Genomic DNA, 17,914 nt, shown 5'->3' on the forward strand with positions numbered 1-17,914 from the left:
ACTGTGGTGCACTGCACTATAGGGCTCTATGCACCCTAGCCATGGGGAGGGCAGGCTGTGGTGCACTGCACCATAGGGCTCTATGCACCCTGGCCATGGGGAGGGCAGGCTGTGGTGCACTGCACCATAGGGCTCTATGCACACTGGCCATGGGGAGGGCAGGTTGTGGTGCACTGCACCATAGGGCTCTATGCACACTGGCCATGGGGAGGATGTCAAGGTGCACTGCACCGCTGGAGCCATTCAGCCTTCAGTGCACATGGGCAGGCTGCATCCCTGCATTCACACTGAGATGAGTGTGCTGAAGAGCAGAGCCTATTCCTTCCTTTCTGGAGGGTCAGTATGTGCTTCCCCCTTGCAGGCTACAGTCCATCAGCCAGTGCAGGAGGGAGCTGCACCCTGGCCCACAGTGTTCTCGGCCCTGTTTGGCATTTCAGTGGCACTGTGACTCCCCTGTCCTTGTGCTCAGGGGGGTGCAATGACTGCCCCTGACAGGTGCACAAAGAGATTCCTCTACACACACAGAGGGACAGACATGATCGGGCCCCTCTTGTTAAAAATTTCCATGCCACAATATAAATAATCTCTCCCATTCCCACAGGGTCTCCATCATGAAGAGCTCTACATGCTCAGGCAACGCTTCAGTCACCCCTGAAGTGCAGCATGGGAACATTATGACAGCACTGCATCACAGGAGAGGAGGGAAATATCACATCCAGCTGAATCTCCAAGGGTGATATTGGCAGAGAGCAGGAATTACCTCAATTGGATATTAACCAGGACAATGAGGCTCAGACCCCTACTCTGTATCCTCGCATCACAGGTGGTCAGGAACCCCTGTATTATGGCTCATCTGAATGGCAGAACCTACCACAGTACAGTGCCCCCAGCATTATGCAGGAGCACTTGATCAGTGCTGACTCAGAAGAAAGTGTGTCACCTAATTAATGCAGCATGATAGAGTTCTCCTTTGAAGTCTCCTGACCCCACTTAACTTTAGAGCTGTTGAGATCATCCTGGGTTGCTATGGCTTCCGCCATAGACAACTGACCTTTTGCAGTCATGTCAAGTACATTATCAGGATTCTGAATAATCACTCCTTTGGGTATTATTGTTTCCAGTTGGGGGGAGCTGACATTTCTATCTACATTTAAGATGTTTTGGTTTTGTCCTGGGGTCAGTAGATGGCTTTTTTTTAAAAGAATCACTGTAAAAACCAATAAAATATTACTTAAAAGAATATAATCTATTTTGGATGTGCCTGAAATATTAGGAATCTGTTGTGTTGGTTGTTCGTGCAGTTAAATTCTTTTGGCATTCACACCTTTACTATCCATAGAGGAGTTGACATTCTTTACAATTTCAACTCTTGTATTAAACAGTCTGAGTTCTATAGATCATGGGCCAAATTATGAAGTCCTTATTAGTCCTTATTAGTCAAATAAGGACGGAGTAAAAATTGAATAAGGACCTAGGGATTTGGCCCCATTACTTAAATCTGTGAAACTGTGTTGTAAAGAAAAAAGCAGATATGACATCGTAAATCACATGACACAATCAGTACACCCACTTTTAAAGGGACCACGCCTGTCTCCCAGCTAAACAGCTGAACTCATTTGATTATTATTAACAATGATAACAATACCTAGCCCTTATATAGTGCTTTTCATCAGCAGTTCTCAAAGAACTTTACAAAGTAAGCCAGTATCATTATCCCCATTTTACTGATGAGGAAACTAAACTGAATTTTTAGCAAATTGTTTGTAAAACAATAGACAAATATTTATTATTTTTTAAGATCTAATATAATGAATGAGGTATCGAATCATCCTAATGAGCCAGAATACCAAATAAATGAAAAGTCAACCAGCCTACTGCTCAGCCCAAATAACATTAAACACATTTAGCCAAAGGAAAAACACAAGAGCTATCCGGCAAACCACCCACCAACAACAGGGATTAACTCTCTCATTGCATACCGAATGTATGGGGAAAGGGGACAAGCAGAAGGAAAATCTAAGTGAGGGGAGGGAGGGAGCAGTCAAGAATGAGCTATCCGACGTAAAGATGCCTTATAGCCTGGACTAACGGGATTAACCAAGGCCTCTGGGAGACATTGTGGCAGGTAGTTTCATCACGGAGGGAAAAAAACTTCCTTGGTTTCCTGCTTGACTGTACCTTGCAGAATTACATCCTCCCCATCCAGCCATAAATCTCAGGTGGGAACATAAGATGGAAGGTATCTGTTCAAGGATTTAGGACCGAGGGGTGAAATTCTGTCCTCAGCCACACTAATATTAATCTGGAATAACTCCTTGAGGGTGAATAGCACATTACTTTGGATTTACACCTTTGTAACTAAGAACAGAATTTGATCCTAGGTTAAGAAGGAACATTATATTTACACTCACACACGACCCTGAATGGTACCCTAACATTAGCAGCCAGAGCAGCTTATCAGGAGCAGATATAACAGACACCTTTTTTCCTGAGGGCCAAATTGTATGACCTTTACATTCAGACAATCGCATCTTACTCCCCACAGAGTGCCATTGATTTCAGTGGGGCTCCTACTGGATTAAGAAACGATTCTGTATGAGCAAGGGGTTCATACCCTAACCCAGAAACAGCAAAGCTGATGTATGTGCTGCAATTTTGTATAAAAATAATATTTTGTTATTCTTTCCTCTCTCTTTATGTAGTACAATCACACACTGCCCACAATGTCTAACGGGGACCCGAACCAAAAGGCCATGTCCATTGTTAGGCATTTTTGATGAGGCTCACAATATTTTAGAGGAGTATTCTTTTAGAATAGAAATCATTTCTGAAATTTAAACTCTGAGCATTTACCGGGAGAAACAGCAAAGCTCAACGGTCCTCTAAAAGCATCTGAGGAAAAGACAGTTCCTGCTTCACCCTCCGGTGCACCGTTAACCTCCAGCAAGGCTGCAGTTTCTAGTGTGTCTTGGAGAAAATGGCAACCCAGTTAACAGCATCCCTCTCAAGACAAAATGACACTGCAGAAAACAAGGAGCCACCGACTCCCTCCCACCCCCTCTTAGTTGACTGAGCCTCTGTGATAAATATATTCCTCAGACTGCCTGTCTAAGCAATAGACACACTCCACTTTCTCAAGCACAGTGAGGCCAAAGCATAAAAATGTGAATTATTAATGGCTTCACCATGTCGCTGTCACAAAGGAATATTACTTTTCCTTGAGCTGTGTTTGTGGGGCAGAAAATTTCTTCACAACAGATATTAGACCAGGGGTCGGCAACCTTTCAGAAGTGGTGTGCTGAATCTTCATTTATTCACTCTAAATTAAGTTTCACGTGCCAGTAATACATTTTAACGTTTTTAGAAGGTCTCTTTCTAGAAGTCTATAATATATAACTAAACTATTATTGTATGTAAAGTAAATAAGGTTTTTAAAATGTTTAAGAGGCTTCATTTAAAATTAAATTAAAATGCAGAGCCCCCCGGACCGGTGGCCAGGACCCAGGCAGTGTGAGTGCCACTGAAAATCAGCTCGCGTGCCGCCTTCAGCACACGTGCCATAGGTTGCCTACCCGTGTATTAGACCCATCCTTGGGGAGTAATCAGAAATAATATGACAGTAAATAGGTGTCATATTTTAAACAAGTTTTACAAACACGAACAACTCCTGTTTCTCCTTCTCTGAGATTATAAAATTAGATCCTATTATGTGACTGCCTCGGAACACTTTTAGAAATGGAGGGGACTCATTGGAAGCATTTTGCATTTCTCCTACCACTAAGGTGGGATGAATTAAAGCCAACTTGAGGTAACATTAGGCTTGATTTGAATTCACGCCAATGCTGCTCATTCTAAGAGTCCCATAGATATAATTTCCTATTTTGCAGGTTGCCCATTCTTAGCAAGTTGTACATGCTGTGTGTCTGTTTGAAGAGTGAAATGTCAGCTTGCCCTGGGGGTGTTAATAATGACTATTTAAACTTTTAAGAACACGGTGAATAAACTTCTTAAGCCCGGCTCAGACAAAAGGGCAATGGCAATGTATTCTGCCCCCTGCCAAGGGAGCTGGGTCCTAATGTTCCCCACCCACTGCTACTTTGTTTTAAACAAACCTCTGTCCCCAGATGCCGAGCCCCCTCAAATTTCTCTTTGTGAGGCAGTCTCGTTGGCAAGAGGTTTAAATGCACAGCAGTACCGGAGAATGAGTGGTCTGAATTTAAAGAGCGCTGTCAAGTTGATTTGTGCACTTTCTGTCAAGTGGTTGTATATCATTTTTTAATTCCCCATTGTGTGTTACACCCTCTTAGAAACTTGAAAATCACCTCCCCCCCTGTCCCCCGGTGACCAAATGTGCTTTTTTTCTTTAGTCAAACAGCTGTTATTTCCTTCATTGATCGGATGGCACTGAACGCAGCAAAGTAACTGGCTTTCAATAAAGATGGGCCCAAACAGAAATCCCAGGTAGAAATACTCCCTCCCTCCTGTACCCTTCAACTCTAGGGTTATCTGGATCTGGTTCTGACCTCACAGCTTCAGGCCTTTCACTTGTTAGAAACTTCAATTTATAAAGCACCGTGTCCTGCCAAAACATTTCCCTCTGTGGATCAGCTTTAACTCAGCTCCAGGCATAATGTTTGTTAGTTAATTTACTGCTGCAAAGGGAGCACAAAACATTTTTGTAGGGGCATTAAAATTTTTTACCAGAGGATAAAATGAAGGGCTGTAATTCTTTTTTCACTAACACCATGTGACTCTCTTCACTTCAGAGGTGTTACTCCAGATTTATATTGGGCTAAATGAGTTAACCAACCCCTCCATGTTTCTGATTTGCAATGATTGAAGAGCTCTTCTAAGCAAAGAGAGGGGGAAGGGATAGCTCAGTGGTTTGAGCATTGGCCTGCTAAACCCAGGGTTGTGAGTTCAATCCTTGAGGGGGCCACTTTGAGGCAGGGAGCTGGACTCAATGACCTTTCAAGGTCCCTTCCAGTTCTAGGAGAAAGGATATCTCCATTATTTATTTAAAAAAAAAAAAAAAAAAATTATAAAGGAGAACAACAACATGTCTGTGCTTCTTTGAGATCTGGTACCTTTGATCATGAGGGGCTGTTGACATGTGGCCTCTGGCAGGAGTGGATGTAATTTCACATAAGCAATTCTGCTCTTTTTAAGAGGAAAGCATTAGCAGAATAGTCGGAGCAGTTGCTCTTCTGCCCCGAGGCCTGGCACACTTGGGGTCTGTCAGCACCTGGATCTGATAACCTCGTGGACAATCCTAAGCATTTGGGCAAAAGATGAATGGAGAATTTGGGAGCATAATGGAGAGTTTTATTTGATCCAGTATCAAGTGGTGAAAAATAATCTCTTCTGCTCGTTTGTGTTTTATTTATTTATTTTCTATTGTATTTTTCAAGCACTGTAAAAGCACCAAGAGCAATTGGACTGGTGCTGATTATTATCAATATTACGGCTATTATTCATTAAAATAAATGCACAAGAAAGACAATTCCAGTTATTCTTCAGTTTGCACTTGTTTTTTCAGCCGTGATCTGTGCCAGTTACCATCCCAGCAATTTATATAGCAGTTCCTCAGTAAAGAACTAGCATTTCCTCCAAGTCTCCCTGATCTCACCTACATCAGTGTCAATAAAATCACTGAAGTCAATAGTGTTACAACCAGAACAGGTGAGATGAGAATTTAGCTGTATCACCAGGGCTATAACCTATGCTATGTTCCCAGGCTTCAAGTCAGTTTCATTCTTTGGATTTGACTGCATAGAGCACTTGTTATGGCCCTAATGTATATTATTTTATATTGCTGTTATTTATCATCATTTTAGTTTATTTTATGCATAGATTTGTTCCTTCACTTTTATTTTATACTTTCTTTCTTTTTTTCTCATAATCACACAAAAACTATTCCTTCTGAGGAGCAACCATGATTTTCTAAAGGATATTGAAATTATACAGGGGGCATTACTAAAATATCTTCCAGTGTATACATAGGGTCCCATCCTGCACTGAATGGGAGATGGACCAGAGGACCTGGTGGTAGCAGCTCTTTTCATTGTTTAATTTCTATGAGATTTATCACCACCTCCCTCAGGTCACAAACATCCCATCATATGGAGAGATCTTGTGCTCTGGAACAAGGACCTTGGTCTCCCATTTCCAGACTAAGTATCGATCATGACAGCTAAAAGGCAGACTTCAGCAAAGGGTCTGCCCCAGTTAACTCAGACCTTCCTTACATAATCAACCAACTGGCCTGACAACTAAAGGCATTGGCAGCCAGTGCGTAGAGACTGTTAAGGTAGGAAGCAACAAAAGTCAGCATTACAGAAAGGGAATGGAGTCTTACGTGGAGAAGGCATTGTTCTGTTTCTCACATCGGATCCCCTTGCAGTTGTTGGGTTCCTCCGAGGCACTGGTCTCATAATAAAAATAAAGCTGGTTCAGTCCATTGGCAAAAGCCAGAAGCACCAGACAGTAGATAAAAAGGAATTTGAGGATGTCTAGCAGCATGCGTCCCAGAGAGATCTGCAAGGGGCCCAGGTGGGAGTTTGCTGTAAACAGGGATATGAGACGCAAGGAACTTAAAATGTTGGATATTGCAAAGAGAGCTTCTGCAATGAGTGTCGGGTGCCACATTTCCCATTCTTCCCTTGGACGAGAACCATTATACTGAAAGAAATAACAAGGGTACAAAAATTAATGGTGCAGTAAACACTTTAACATAGCCCCGAAAGCCACAATTGCTAACAACATTTCATTATGCAGTACACTAACCAACTTTTGATTACTTGAACAGATGGTGTTCAAATCTGGATCTCAGTTAGGGTTAGCTAATGCTCAGGGTTCAGGTTTGAAACGCTGAAGTGGTTAAGGCTCAGGTTTGAATTCAATGGAGTCAACAGCTCACAAGTTGTTCCTGTGGCCCCGGGGGGACGCGTAGGGTGCCAGAATAGCTAGGGACGCCCCTCATTGGGCTGACCTACAATGGTGTAACAGATCAGAATCAGATCTTTTAACACCAGGGCTGAATTTGGCCTCTTAGTTCTGTTCTGTTCATTTACCATGTACCACATAAAAAGGCCAAAAATGTTCCTAGAATGGCGAATACAGTAACAAGTATTTTATAGCAACTGATAGATTTTGTAACCTTTAAAATAAACATACTGTACTCTGATGGAGGTGTCTTTGTAAGGCCCTTCAGTTTAAAGCTTAAGGTCCAACGCATAAAAATCACAACTTTTCAAGGAGATAAGTAGAAGCAACCATGGGCTTCACAAAGGAGGACTTAGGCATTGCAACACTAAACGTCACATCGCCTAACTTTTCAGCACCCTGCCACCTTGTGTAATTTGCACCCCCAGGTGAGGCAACCAGGCTCCCTATGCATTGTGTAGGAAGAGTTAGGCACCTAAAATAGGGATTCACAGAAGCCAGCCTGTGGAGTGGGAAGCTGTCTAAGCTCGCCTGTAGGAAATGTCAAGGAGTGGGGTGGGACCTAAGCCCTGCCCCTCAAAGAGAATTAGGCACCTATCTCTGCTCAGGATTCACAGCCAAGCGATGAATTCTCGCCTGGAGTTAGGCACCTAAGCCATTTCAAGAATAACAGGTCATGGTTCCCCTCCTCACCACAACATCTCTTTAGCCCAGTGGTTAGCACACAAAGTGGGAGACCTGGATTCAAATCCCTACTCTGTTGGATTCAGAGCAGGGAGCTGATTGGAGGTCTCCCATGTGTGTGTCCTAATTACTGGGCTCAGAGTCATTCTCTTGAAGGTCCAATGAATCTTTAAGTATTTCATACAAGGTGGCAGAGATTGAGAGAGACTCCCCTCCCATAGCCCAGAGCAATCATCTGGGAGACCTGTCTTCCTGTCCCTGCTCTGAATCAGGCAGAGTGGGGATTTAAACCCAGGTCGCCCACATCCTGGGTAAGGGCTTTAATCACTGGTCTGGCAGAGATAAAGGGGGAGGCTCTATTGGCCCCTGGCTGTCCGCTGGGTGTATTAGGCATGCTCTGAGAACACCTACCAGATCAGGCCCTGCAGAAAAGGTAGGCAGGGAAATGCCTAGTTTGTGAATCCTGCCAAGGCCTAGGCATGCGTTAGGAAGTTAGCAACTTAGTGGTCAGGACTTAGTCTGCTTTGCACATGCCCACAGGCAGCAGTTTAGGCACCTAGGGGACTTTAGATGCCTACAGGGTTAGGTGGCAGCTGAGCGATGGTTTGATCAGTGCCAGTGACAGGCGCCTAAATACTGCTTGAAAATCTAGCTGAGATACAGTGCAGCTGCGTTTCTACATGACCTCTGATTGCTTCTGACATTTCCAAACTGTTCTCCACTGCCACGAACACCAGGGACTCACTTTGTTAATTGGATTTGAAGCTGCCCCTTAAATGTTAACAAACAGTGCAGAGGTTGTTATCTCTTTGCTAGTACCTAAGCCATATATATGTGTATATATCTATAGCTATAGATCGGTGAGAGAGAATCAAATACTTGGGAAGCAGATTCGCATAGAAGGTTCAAAATTCTGCTTTGCGTGCTGGCGAGAAACTTCCCAACAGCACGTGGCTCTCTGCCAGGATTTAGAGTCAGCTGCTATGAAAAAGAGCTTGACAAGGCCTTTTGCATCTCACAGATCTTTATTTCAAAAAATGGCAATTTTTCAGGGCCGTGTTGTAATGGCACTATATAAATCAATGGAACCCCCTCACTTGGAATGTTATGTTCAGTTCTGGTCAGCCCAGCCCAGCAAAGTGCATACCAGAAATAGAAGGGGTTCGGAGATGTATAAAGAAAATGATTAGACACACAAAAAGACTGAAATGGTCCAGGCTGTTTAGACACCAGAGAAAGGACGGGTATAGAGACTGGGCTCTCCCATTTACCCTTTCTCATAATACAAGAACAAGGGGATACTCAATGACATCGAAAGGCAGGTCATTTAAAACTGATAAAAGGAAATACTTTTTACCCTACACTTAATTAATCTGTGGAGTTCATTGGCATTAGATAACATTGAGGCCAGAGTTTAGTAGAATTCAAAACAAATTAGGCATTTGCACAAATACTTAGAACATTCCCAGTCACACGAAGAATTTGTAGAACATCAGAAGAGTTATAAACCCCAGTGCATTGGGGCACAAGCCAACCTCTGGGTGACAAGGATTATGAAGACACTTCTGTTAGGTTATTCCACATCTGACCAATCCAAGGTTTTTTGCACCTTCCTCTGAAACATCTGACACTGACAGATGCAGGATATTGGATTAGATGGACTATGGGTTTGATCTGGCATAGCTACTGGAATTGATTAATTTATCCATGAGGCCCAGGGTGCAGAGATTTGGGGTTCCATTTTGAATAGGTGGGTGAGGGAGGAGAAGCTGAGAAGGGAGCTGTGCTGGCAGAGGACACCTTAGGAATGGAGTGCCAACTGCTAGGCATTTAGTGGCTTCCGCTGTGCCCGGCAGCCTAGGGGGCAGTTCTAGGAGACAGCACAGGAGTGGAGAGGTGGGCCAGGAGGAGGAGCTGCAGAGCCAGGCTGTGAAAAGTCAGGGGTACTATCTAGTGAGACTGCTGCAGTCCTCTGATATCGGAAAGGGAAGTCAGGGCTGAAGGGTTAGGACATAGTGAGGATGTGACACGGCAGGTGTCTGCACTGTAGCTGGGACTGAACCTCCCCACCCGGGTAGACAGATTCATACTAGCGGGGCTTGAGCTACTGTGCTCAAGCTGCAACATCCCCACTATTATTTTTAGCAAGGTTCTAGCCCTGCTGGAACGAATCGGTCTACCCAGGCGGGGAGGCTTGCTCCTAGCTGCAGTGTAAACATACCCATGGATGTCCAGGGCCTGCAGAGGCTCAGTGTGATTAGCCACCCTTTCAGCTGTATGATGGCATGAGAGCGTGGGCGTTTGCATACTGGGCGCTGTGGTTTTGTAGGTATGAATTCCTCGTTCATAAAGACAATGTGTGTAGCTGTATGTTTGCAGATATGCATGGCTTGGGTTGTGTGTGCTGTGTGTGTGTGTGTATTTGTTTGTGCCTGCTGTTTTAGGTGTTATTGGTGGGCATGGGGGTAAGTGGCTGTGTGTCTGAGAGAAAGAGAATTGCCAGGTTGCTGATTTGTTCCTGTGACTTACGATTTCCAGCTATTTTATTTTTATTGCTCACAGTTCAAAGACCAAATGTTCAAGTGTTTAATTTTCTGTCCTGCTGTAAATGTCTGGAGAAAAAAATGTAATCTGGCTTTGCTTTGATACTGATGCAGAACAACCTGATCAGGGAGTAGCTGCTATCTTGGCATTCTTTTTGAAAAGTGCTAATTCAGCGGTAAGCAGCCTTCTGCACTTTAAAATGGCCCCCGTCCTGGTCTGTTTATCTGAGAGCTTATATTATAGCCTTCCTGTTTTAGCTAGCTTGTGAAATATTTAGTTTCCCCGTCTCTCTCCTATCTCCTTACATTATGACTGGCTACAAATGAACAGAGAACCTTGGAACAGTGAACTTCCCCAGCAAGGATCTGCGTTCAAGCTGCTGTAAAATCTTCCCTTGTGTACATAGTGAAACCAATGTTATGGAGCAGCAAAAATGGAAAGCCCTAATTGCTGTGGGACCAGTCACATCCACAATGCAGGGGAGGAGGTCAGGTTATGGAGAGCCCCACCTAGGGACCACTGCATCCCCTATGTACCCAGGAGCTGTCCTCTGTGGAGGGTCTCTTCTAACCCTAGAGGGTGGGGGGAGAGCTGGGAAAGGGGACTAGTGAGTGTGAAGTGATGTAGATCTACTGCCCTAACCCCCTCGCATAAAGAAATGTTCAGAGTCAGACCCGTGTCTAAAGTAGCGGGAAGCTAGGTCTGGAATTGTAAGTTCAGTGGTGTACGGCCTCAGAAGCAGGAACTCTGGGGATAGGGTGACCAGACAGCAAGTGTGAAAAATCGGGATGGGGATGGGGAGTAATAGGAGCCTATATAAGAAAAAGACCCCAAAATCGGGACTGTCCCTATAAAATCAGGACATCTGGTCACCCTATCTGGGGAGCTGGTGGGGAAGGACTCTCCCAATCTGAGTACAGGGTTACTTCATGTTTGACTTACACCACTGTAACACCACTGACTTCAATAGAGTTACTCCTGATTCACACCAGCATGAGAGGAGAACCAGGCCCACAGACTCTGTGAACACCAGAAAGATTAGAGAAAACTCTGTGAGCCGGATCCTGCAAACACACCATTCCCACTAAAGTCGATGGGAGACTCTGTGTTGAGGGAATGCAGGGACTGTGCTGTGTGTGTGTGTGTGTGTGTGTGTGTGTGTGTGTGTGTGTGTGTGTGTGTGTGTGTGAGAGAGAGAGAGAGAGAGAGAGAGCTCTCACTCAAGTCAGCGGGAGTCATTGTTGAGGTATTGCAGGGATTGAGCTATGTGTGTGTGTGTGTGTGAGAGAGAGAGAGAGAAACAAAGAGAGAGAGCGCTTCTGGCAGCCCTCTGGCTTCAAAGCTTGCGCATAAATTAATTTAGAGCATCAGATGTTTATAAATCTGAAAGGTGCATTTGAAGATGAACGGGGTGATATGCACTAGCTCAGTTAGTGGAGCTGACAGTAAGGAATCTGCAGCATCGTTGTAAAATCTCAACAGAATATTTTATCATTTTCCCCATTTACATTATAAAACTCGAATTGTTTTCTGATCTCCCTAGTCTGGATTCATTGTTACAGTGTAAGTGGATTTAGCACAGTTGAAAGGTACTCAGTGACAATCCAGAAACTGAGGTTCACTCTTTACCCACAGTTACAAGGTGGGCAGTGGCTATGTGAACTCCCCCCACAACACCCAGCCAATGTGCCTCAACCTTAATCAGGCAGGACAACCTGTATGTGGTGAGAAACATGCTCATTCTCCAAGCCAATTCAGTCACTGGCTTTCCTACTGAGTTTGCAAACAAGGATACCAACTAGTACCACTTGTGATGTGGGCACCTGTTCATGCTGAGCTGGAATTTCAGGGTTGACAGATAATTTCCCGTGTACTATAGTTTTCATACACATGCACCAACTTACTGTACCTTGACATAAGCAACAATTTTCAGGGAGATAGTTGCAAGGTAGAGTGAGTTCATTGCAAAGTCCATCAGATTCCACCAGTCATGTACATACTCATTGAATCCACCATCCCACATCTCCTTGATTTCTCCCCAAATAAAACCTGTGGAAAGAAAGAGAGTTTATCTGTATGGGGGAACATTACTGGCCATTAAAGCAGAACAAATCCAATGTAATAAAAGGCAATTATAAATTAACTGCTTGGGAAAAAATGCCTCATCCTTTTTCCTTTCCTACAAAATGTAATAAAGCTGCTTACCGAGCGTTTTATAGCAGAATAGGAAATGCAATCAGAAAAGAAATGGGGCAGGCTTAAGCAGTCCTGCCCAGTGCTTCATATACAAAGCACAAGGAGATGCTGCATGAAACACACATTCATTTTAACTGTTCTAGGCCAAAGTTCCCCTTTAGAAAGTGTGGGTAACCTGGCCCAGGGAAATTTTTATTGATTTAAATAAATACATGATTTGAGTTAATTTATTTGTCTTAGTTATTAATAGAGCATCCACCACTGTAGTATCTAAGGGTAATTCAGTGCTCCTTAATGATTTGACAGCCATGAAGGCTGATTTCCCTACACTTATCCATAAGACGGGTGACAGTAACACAAGCTTCCCTCCATCAATCTGCCTCAGCCCTGAGATGGAAGGATCACATCCATTCTCCAGGCACATTCATTAAATATCACCTTATTCCATGAATAGCGCCATTGACTTCCATAGGACTACTTGTGAACAAGCAACTACTCAGCATGAGTAAGGGTATCAGAATCCGGCCTTCAGTTTACAGCCTCTTTGCTGAGGCTGTCAGCTAGAGTTCCACTTACCACCATTTGTGGTGGTGGTTTTTGTGACGTGGACGTTTGTTCACTAGGAACTGGACTGAGACAATCAACTCCTTTCACAAACGCCAGCCCCCAGCCTTCAGCGGGGAATTATTCTCACTTGTTACTAACCGAGGCTAAATTTGCCTACAGTCGTGACGAAAGGCTCCATACCCCATTACCACTCCCCTAAGTCATCTAGAGTAACATTTTCGAAAGAGCCTATGTGATTTCAGAGCCTAGGGCCCATTTTCAAATGTCACTTAGGTGTTTAGGAGCTTAAGGGTATGTCTACCACTGCAACTGAGTGGTATGATTGTAGCATATGTAGTCACACCCGATTTAACTTAAATCTACCTAGCGCGGGTAACAATAGTAGTGAAGCCGCAGCAGAACAGGTTTCAGTGCAGACTATACAAACCTTCCCTGGACCCTGGGTACACACTTGGGTAGCTAGCTTGAGTTGAAGTCCACGCTGCTGCAGCTCCATTACTACTGGCCCCTGTGCTTGCTAGATTAAAGCTAGCTCGGGTATGTTTACACATGCTACAATCACACTCCCTGACTGCAGTATATTCATACCCTAAGTCCCATTGAAAGTCAATGAGACTTAGGCTCCTAAGTGCCTAAGTGACTTTTGAAAATGGGACTTTTGCTCCTATGTCCCTTAAGCACTTACGAAAATGTTACCCCATCCCCATATATTTTGCATTGTTGAGTTTACAACATCGGACGTGACTCAAGAACCAAGACTTAAATCAGAAAAGAAAAAAAATGCATCAAGAGAGTGGCTAACAAACATCCGACAACAGAATTATGACGTGATCCTTCAAATTGGGATATCAGTTGAGTCTGTTTTCTAGGGCTTTAAAGGTTCAATATGAAGAACAAAGAACAGGGAAATTAATTGTTGCAAACATAAAGACATCAATCACATTTTCTTGGCTGATGCCTGATAGGTCACTGGTCAGGTCAGCAGCATGTTATGACCAATAAGGTAATTTTATTACAGCTGTCTTAAAATCTTTGTTTGTACAAAGTAAAATAAAATAAAAAAATCAATGGAGCAGCTTCTGCTGAAGAACAACTATGTTGTATTTATTGTGAGTAATCATAGTTAGCATTGTTACTATAGTTACTGTAATACTGTCTGCACTGTACGTGCCTGTTCTCTCTCTCTCTCTCTCTCTCTCTCTCTCTCTCTCTATTTTACAGATATTTCATAAATAAAAAAGGACACTAAAATAGTAAATTCGTCCCTACAGACACATCAGCATCTTATTTGAAGGTCTGTTTTTCTCCATAAAATTTCATATAATTTAAACATGAAGTTGGGGGTGTGGGAAGTGGTAGTAAAAAGGGATGGGTTCGCTGTTTATTCCAAGGTTTGTGCTCACATGTACATTTCAATTGCACATTTGCTAATTCCTATTGTTTGTAGACTACAGAGAATGAGGCTCAGGCTGTGTGAGAGCTGCGGGGATAGCCTGTGTGGAGTAGCACAAACTCTCCTGTGTTTTTGGTAGAGTTGGTCACAATGGGAAAAAAGTTTGTTAACATTTTTGCAACTCTGTCCTTTACCCATCCTTTCATCCGCAGCTAGAATTTTCTAAAAATTGTCCTAACTAGCAGTAAGCCTGGTAAAACATAGAAGCAACATTTTTGGTTTTATTTGGAAAAAGAATGTGGCAGTATTTTGTCCAGATTTTGAAATGTTTGAAATTATCCAACCAGTTCTAGTCTTAGAACAAAAGAGCCGTTTGAGCATGTAAGCCTAAAGATGGGTTTTTGAAGAGATACTTGTTATTAATTTATTATTCACGCTCCCCTTGCGGTGCTGCAACCTGACTGTCTTTTCCTGGCCCACTGTAGATTGAGGGACTTGGGAGACCTTCTTGCTCAAGACTGGATGGTGGTGCAGATGGAGATTTTTGATACATTAGGTTCATCCCTCGAAAGAAGAATAGCGCTATAAACACTGTGCTCAGCACAGAACATGGGACGGGGCAAGATCACCTTAATTCACCTGTTGGCCCCAGTTCATCCAGGAACATTTTCCAGGGATTCCCACTGTGTCTGGGGAATTCCCAGATGCCATGTTAGGGCAACTCAGCATCTCCTCTATGCCACCAAAGCAGCACAAAGAGGATAGAGAAAGCAGACAGAATCTGACCCCAACTCATTTATCCTCACAACACAACAAGGTAGGGAAGTTTGATCACATCTCCACTTTACACCTGGCAAACTCAGGCACAGAGAAATTAAATGCAGAGCTCGGCAGAACATTTTTGATGAAATTTCATTTCAGTGAAATGTGCAGTTTTGTTGAAGCCAAAAAATGTTGTGGAGATGTATCAGTTTCCATAAAAGTTTCGGCAGGGAGGCTTTTGGGTCTGGGGAGAGAACATGCAAGAGAAACTCGTATATCTGTGGGGAGGGGAGGTTATTCTGTTGACCTGGGATGGAGGCTAGACAGGTACAAGTCCCTGATTTGGAATGATCTAGGCTAAAAAGCTCTGCTGTGGAAACAGGAGGAGCCAGGCCTTGCATCTGGGTCTCCCACACACTAAAACAGCGGAAAGGTTTGGTTTTCATTCCAGTGCAGACCGAAAACAAATTTTGAAACCTCATGGTGGTGCTCCGGACAGCTCCAGTTAACCGACCTGTGGTACGACCAGGAGTTGAACTCCTTTGAGTCCTAAGCCAGGGCTTGACCATTCTACGAATCACCCTTCTTATAGAATCATAGAATATCAGGGTTGGAAGGGACCTCAGGAGGTCATCTAGTCCAACCCCCTGCTCAAAGCAGGCTCAATCCCCAACTAACTCATCCCAGCCAGGCCTTTGTCAAGCCTGACCTTGAAACCTCTAAGGAAGGAGATTCCACCACCTCCCTAGGTAACCCATTCCAGTGCTTCACCACCCTCCTAGTGAAAAAGTTTTTCCTAATATCCAACCTAAACCTCCCCCACTGCAACTTGAGACCATTACTCCTTGTTCTGTCATCAGGTATCACTGAGAACAGTCTAGATCCAAAGACGGGCCCAAAGTGAACGTGCTGGGCCCAGAACCTTAGGGCTCAGTTCAAAGTAAGTCCAGGTTTGAAACGCTGGACCTGATTGTACGTGCCAGCTGTAGAGCAGGAAGATGGCATCTTCATGGCAACAATGCAGGATAAAGCAATCTATAAGGGATGGGGGAAGCTGCATCATGAGTGGCTTTGCGATGTCACATTTGGTGGGAGGGGGGGGAGTAAGGAAACAACTCTCTCTTATTTTATACCTTTTAAAAGCAGTTGTATTCACATGGCCTCTAAATTGGGTGAAGCACCTGATCTTGCAGGAGTGGCTTGCTGGAACTGAGAGGGGTAGCCGGCAAGAACACTAGTGTGGAATTTGCCCTCTGCCCATATAATCCTTGGCAGATATTCTTCTTGGCCCTACAGCCTGTTTTCATCAGGAGAAGCAGATTTCTCTTAAGGGAGCCTCAGAATGAGACTCCAGCCTAAGACAGTGGTACATGGGAGCAGGTACATTTTAACACAAGAGCAAGGTAGAGTAAAAGAAGCCAGATGTGAGCCTAATGAAAGGAGAGCTTGTGTTTCCTATGTGAGTCTACGAGGTTTTATTTGCCACAGTGTGCATTTGGGCTCAAGGCAGCTCAGCTTGAAAGGGGAAATGAATCTGACTCATCAAACATGTATCAAAATGTGGTTTTTTTGCTCTTACACTTCTGATGGCTCTTTAAGCTGGGTCCCATGCTACCATAGCGTCTTTATTCTTTGCTTTTGTGAAACATACAGAACGGGGAAGCTGTCACCCGTTTTTCTTCACAATTAGGGCTGCACTAATCAGATTGGAATAGGCAGCTTCTACTTTGACATTTCAATAACCAGCTCTCCCCCGTTCATATTGGAGAGCTAGACTGTGACTTGGATTATGTGCCAGCACCGGGGGATGCCCCATGTGCAGGTTACATTGGGATTGTGTGCACAGGAGTAGGTGGGCACTGTGCCTGCTGACTCCCCCCAAGTGTAGATGGGTGGGTAGGGTGACCAGATGAGAGGGAGAAAATATCGGGACACATGAGGGGGGGGTCCGCCGGCGGAGCAAAAAAAAAGCCGAGTGCTGCCGGCGGAGAAAAAAAAAAAAAAAAGGTTGGTCGGGATGCGGGACAAACACCTAAATATCGGGATGGGTGGGGAATGGGCAAAGAGGGAGCAGACTCTTAGCTCTGCCTCCCCCATGCACCAGCCAGTATAAGAGTGTCACAATTTGTTGCTGGTATAGGCCAGCAGCCAGTTATGATGCCCCTTCCCCACTCAGAGCAAAGGGGAAGCGAGGAAGGAAGTGTGCATCAAAGGGACACAGTACCTCTCGCGGCTACCCCAGGTTGGTGCAGCTTCCTGAGGGCTTTGCCAAAAGACACAGTAGATGGCAATAAAAACAACAAAACAGCCCCAGTCCTATAGTTCCAGAAAAAGGGCAGCAGTTAATGAAGTTTCTGAATTTGGTTGCCAAACCTATTTACACGCAGATAACACCGAGACTAGCAATTAATCCACATGCAGTTATCCTGAGCGTAAGTCTGCCAAGGCCCAGGCATATTTGTGTTTCCTCTGATTTACCTAGAACCCAGGGTAGGATCATCCATTCAACGACGGTGGGAGGTGGTCCCTGCACATGGAGATCAGTCCTGACAATGTGCTGCGATGCCAGAAGTAGCATGAAGAGGAAGGTTAGGTAAGAACCGGTGTGGCAGATAAACTTTATAAATGGCTTTTTAATGAACAGTCCCAGCCTGCTCTTAGGTGCAATTAAATATGCCACAGAAAGCACAGGAAATAGCAGTCCAATGGTGATGCAGGTCAAGAGCTTCACTGCCCAGTGTTTCCGCCTCCATCCTGGAAAGCCGTCGTACCAAAGTGTAGCTAACAGCTGCTGGCAGTTTGGCTGAGCAACAAACTGGAGAG

At 44.2% G+C, this 17,914-nt stretch overlaps 1 protein-coding gene across 1 annotated transcript in view; it reads right to left on the reverse strand.

Moving 5' to 3' along the window:
• TRPC5 (transient receptor potential cation channel subfamily C member 5) overlaps positions 1 to 17,914 on the reverse strand; it is a 99,473-nt gene that overhangs the window by 23,758 nt on the left and 57,801 nt on the right. Inside the window, exons 3-5 of the mRNA XM_065410760.1 lie at positions 17,570 to 17,906; positions 12,083 to 12,222; positions 6,359 to 6,681 (exon numbers count right to left, since the gene is read on the reverse strand). Of these exons, the coding sequence (XP_065266832.1) occupies positions 6,359 to 6,681; positions 12,083 to 12,222; positions 17,570 to 17,906 (800 nt within the window). The remainder of the gene's footprint in view (positions 1 to 6,358; positions 6,682 to 12,082; positions 12,223 to 17,569; positions 17,907 to 17,914) is intronic.

This window comes from Emys orbicularis, chromosome 9 (assembly GCF_028017835.1).
Source record: "Emys orbicularis isolate rEmyOrb1 chromosome 9, rEmyOrb1.hap1, whole genome shotgun sequence".
Taxonomy (NCBI): Eukaryota; Metazoa; Chordata; order Testudines; family Emydidae; genus Emys; species Emys orbicularis.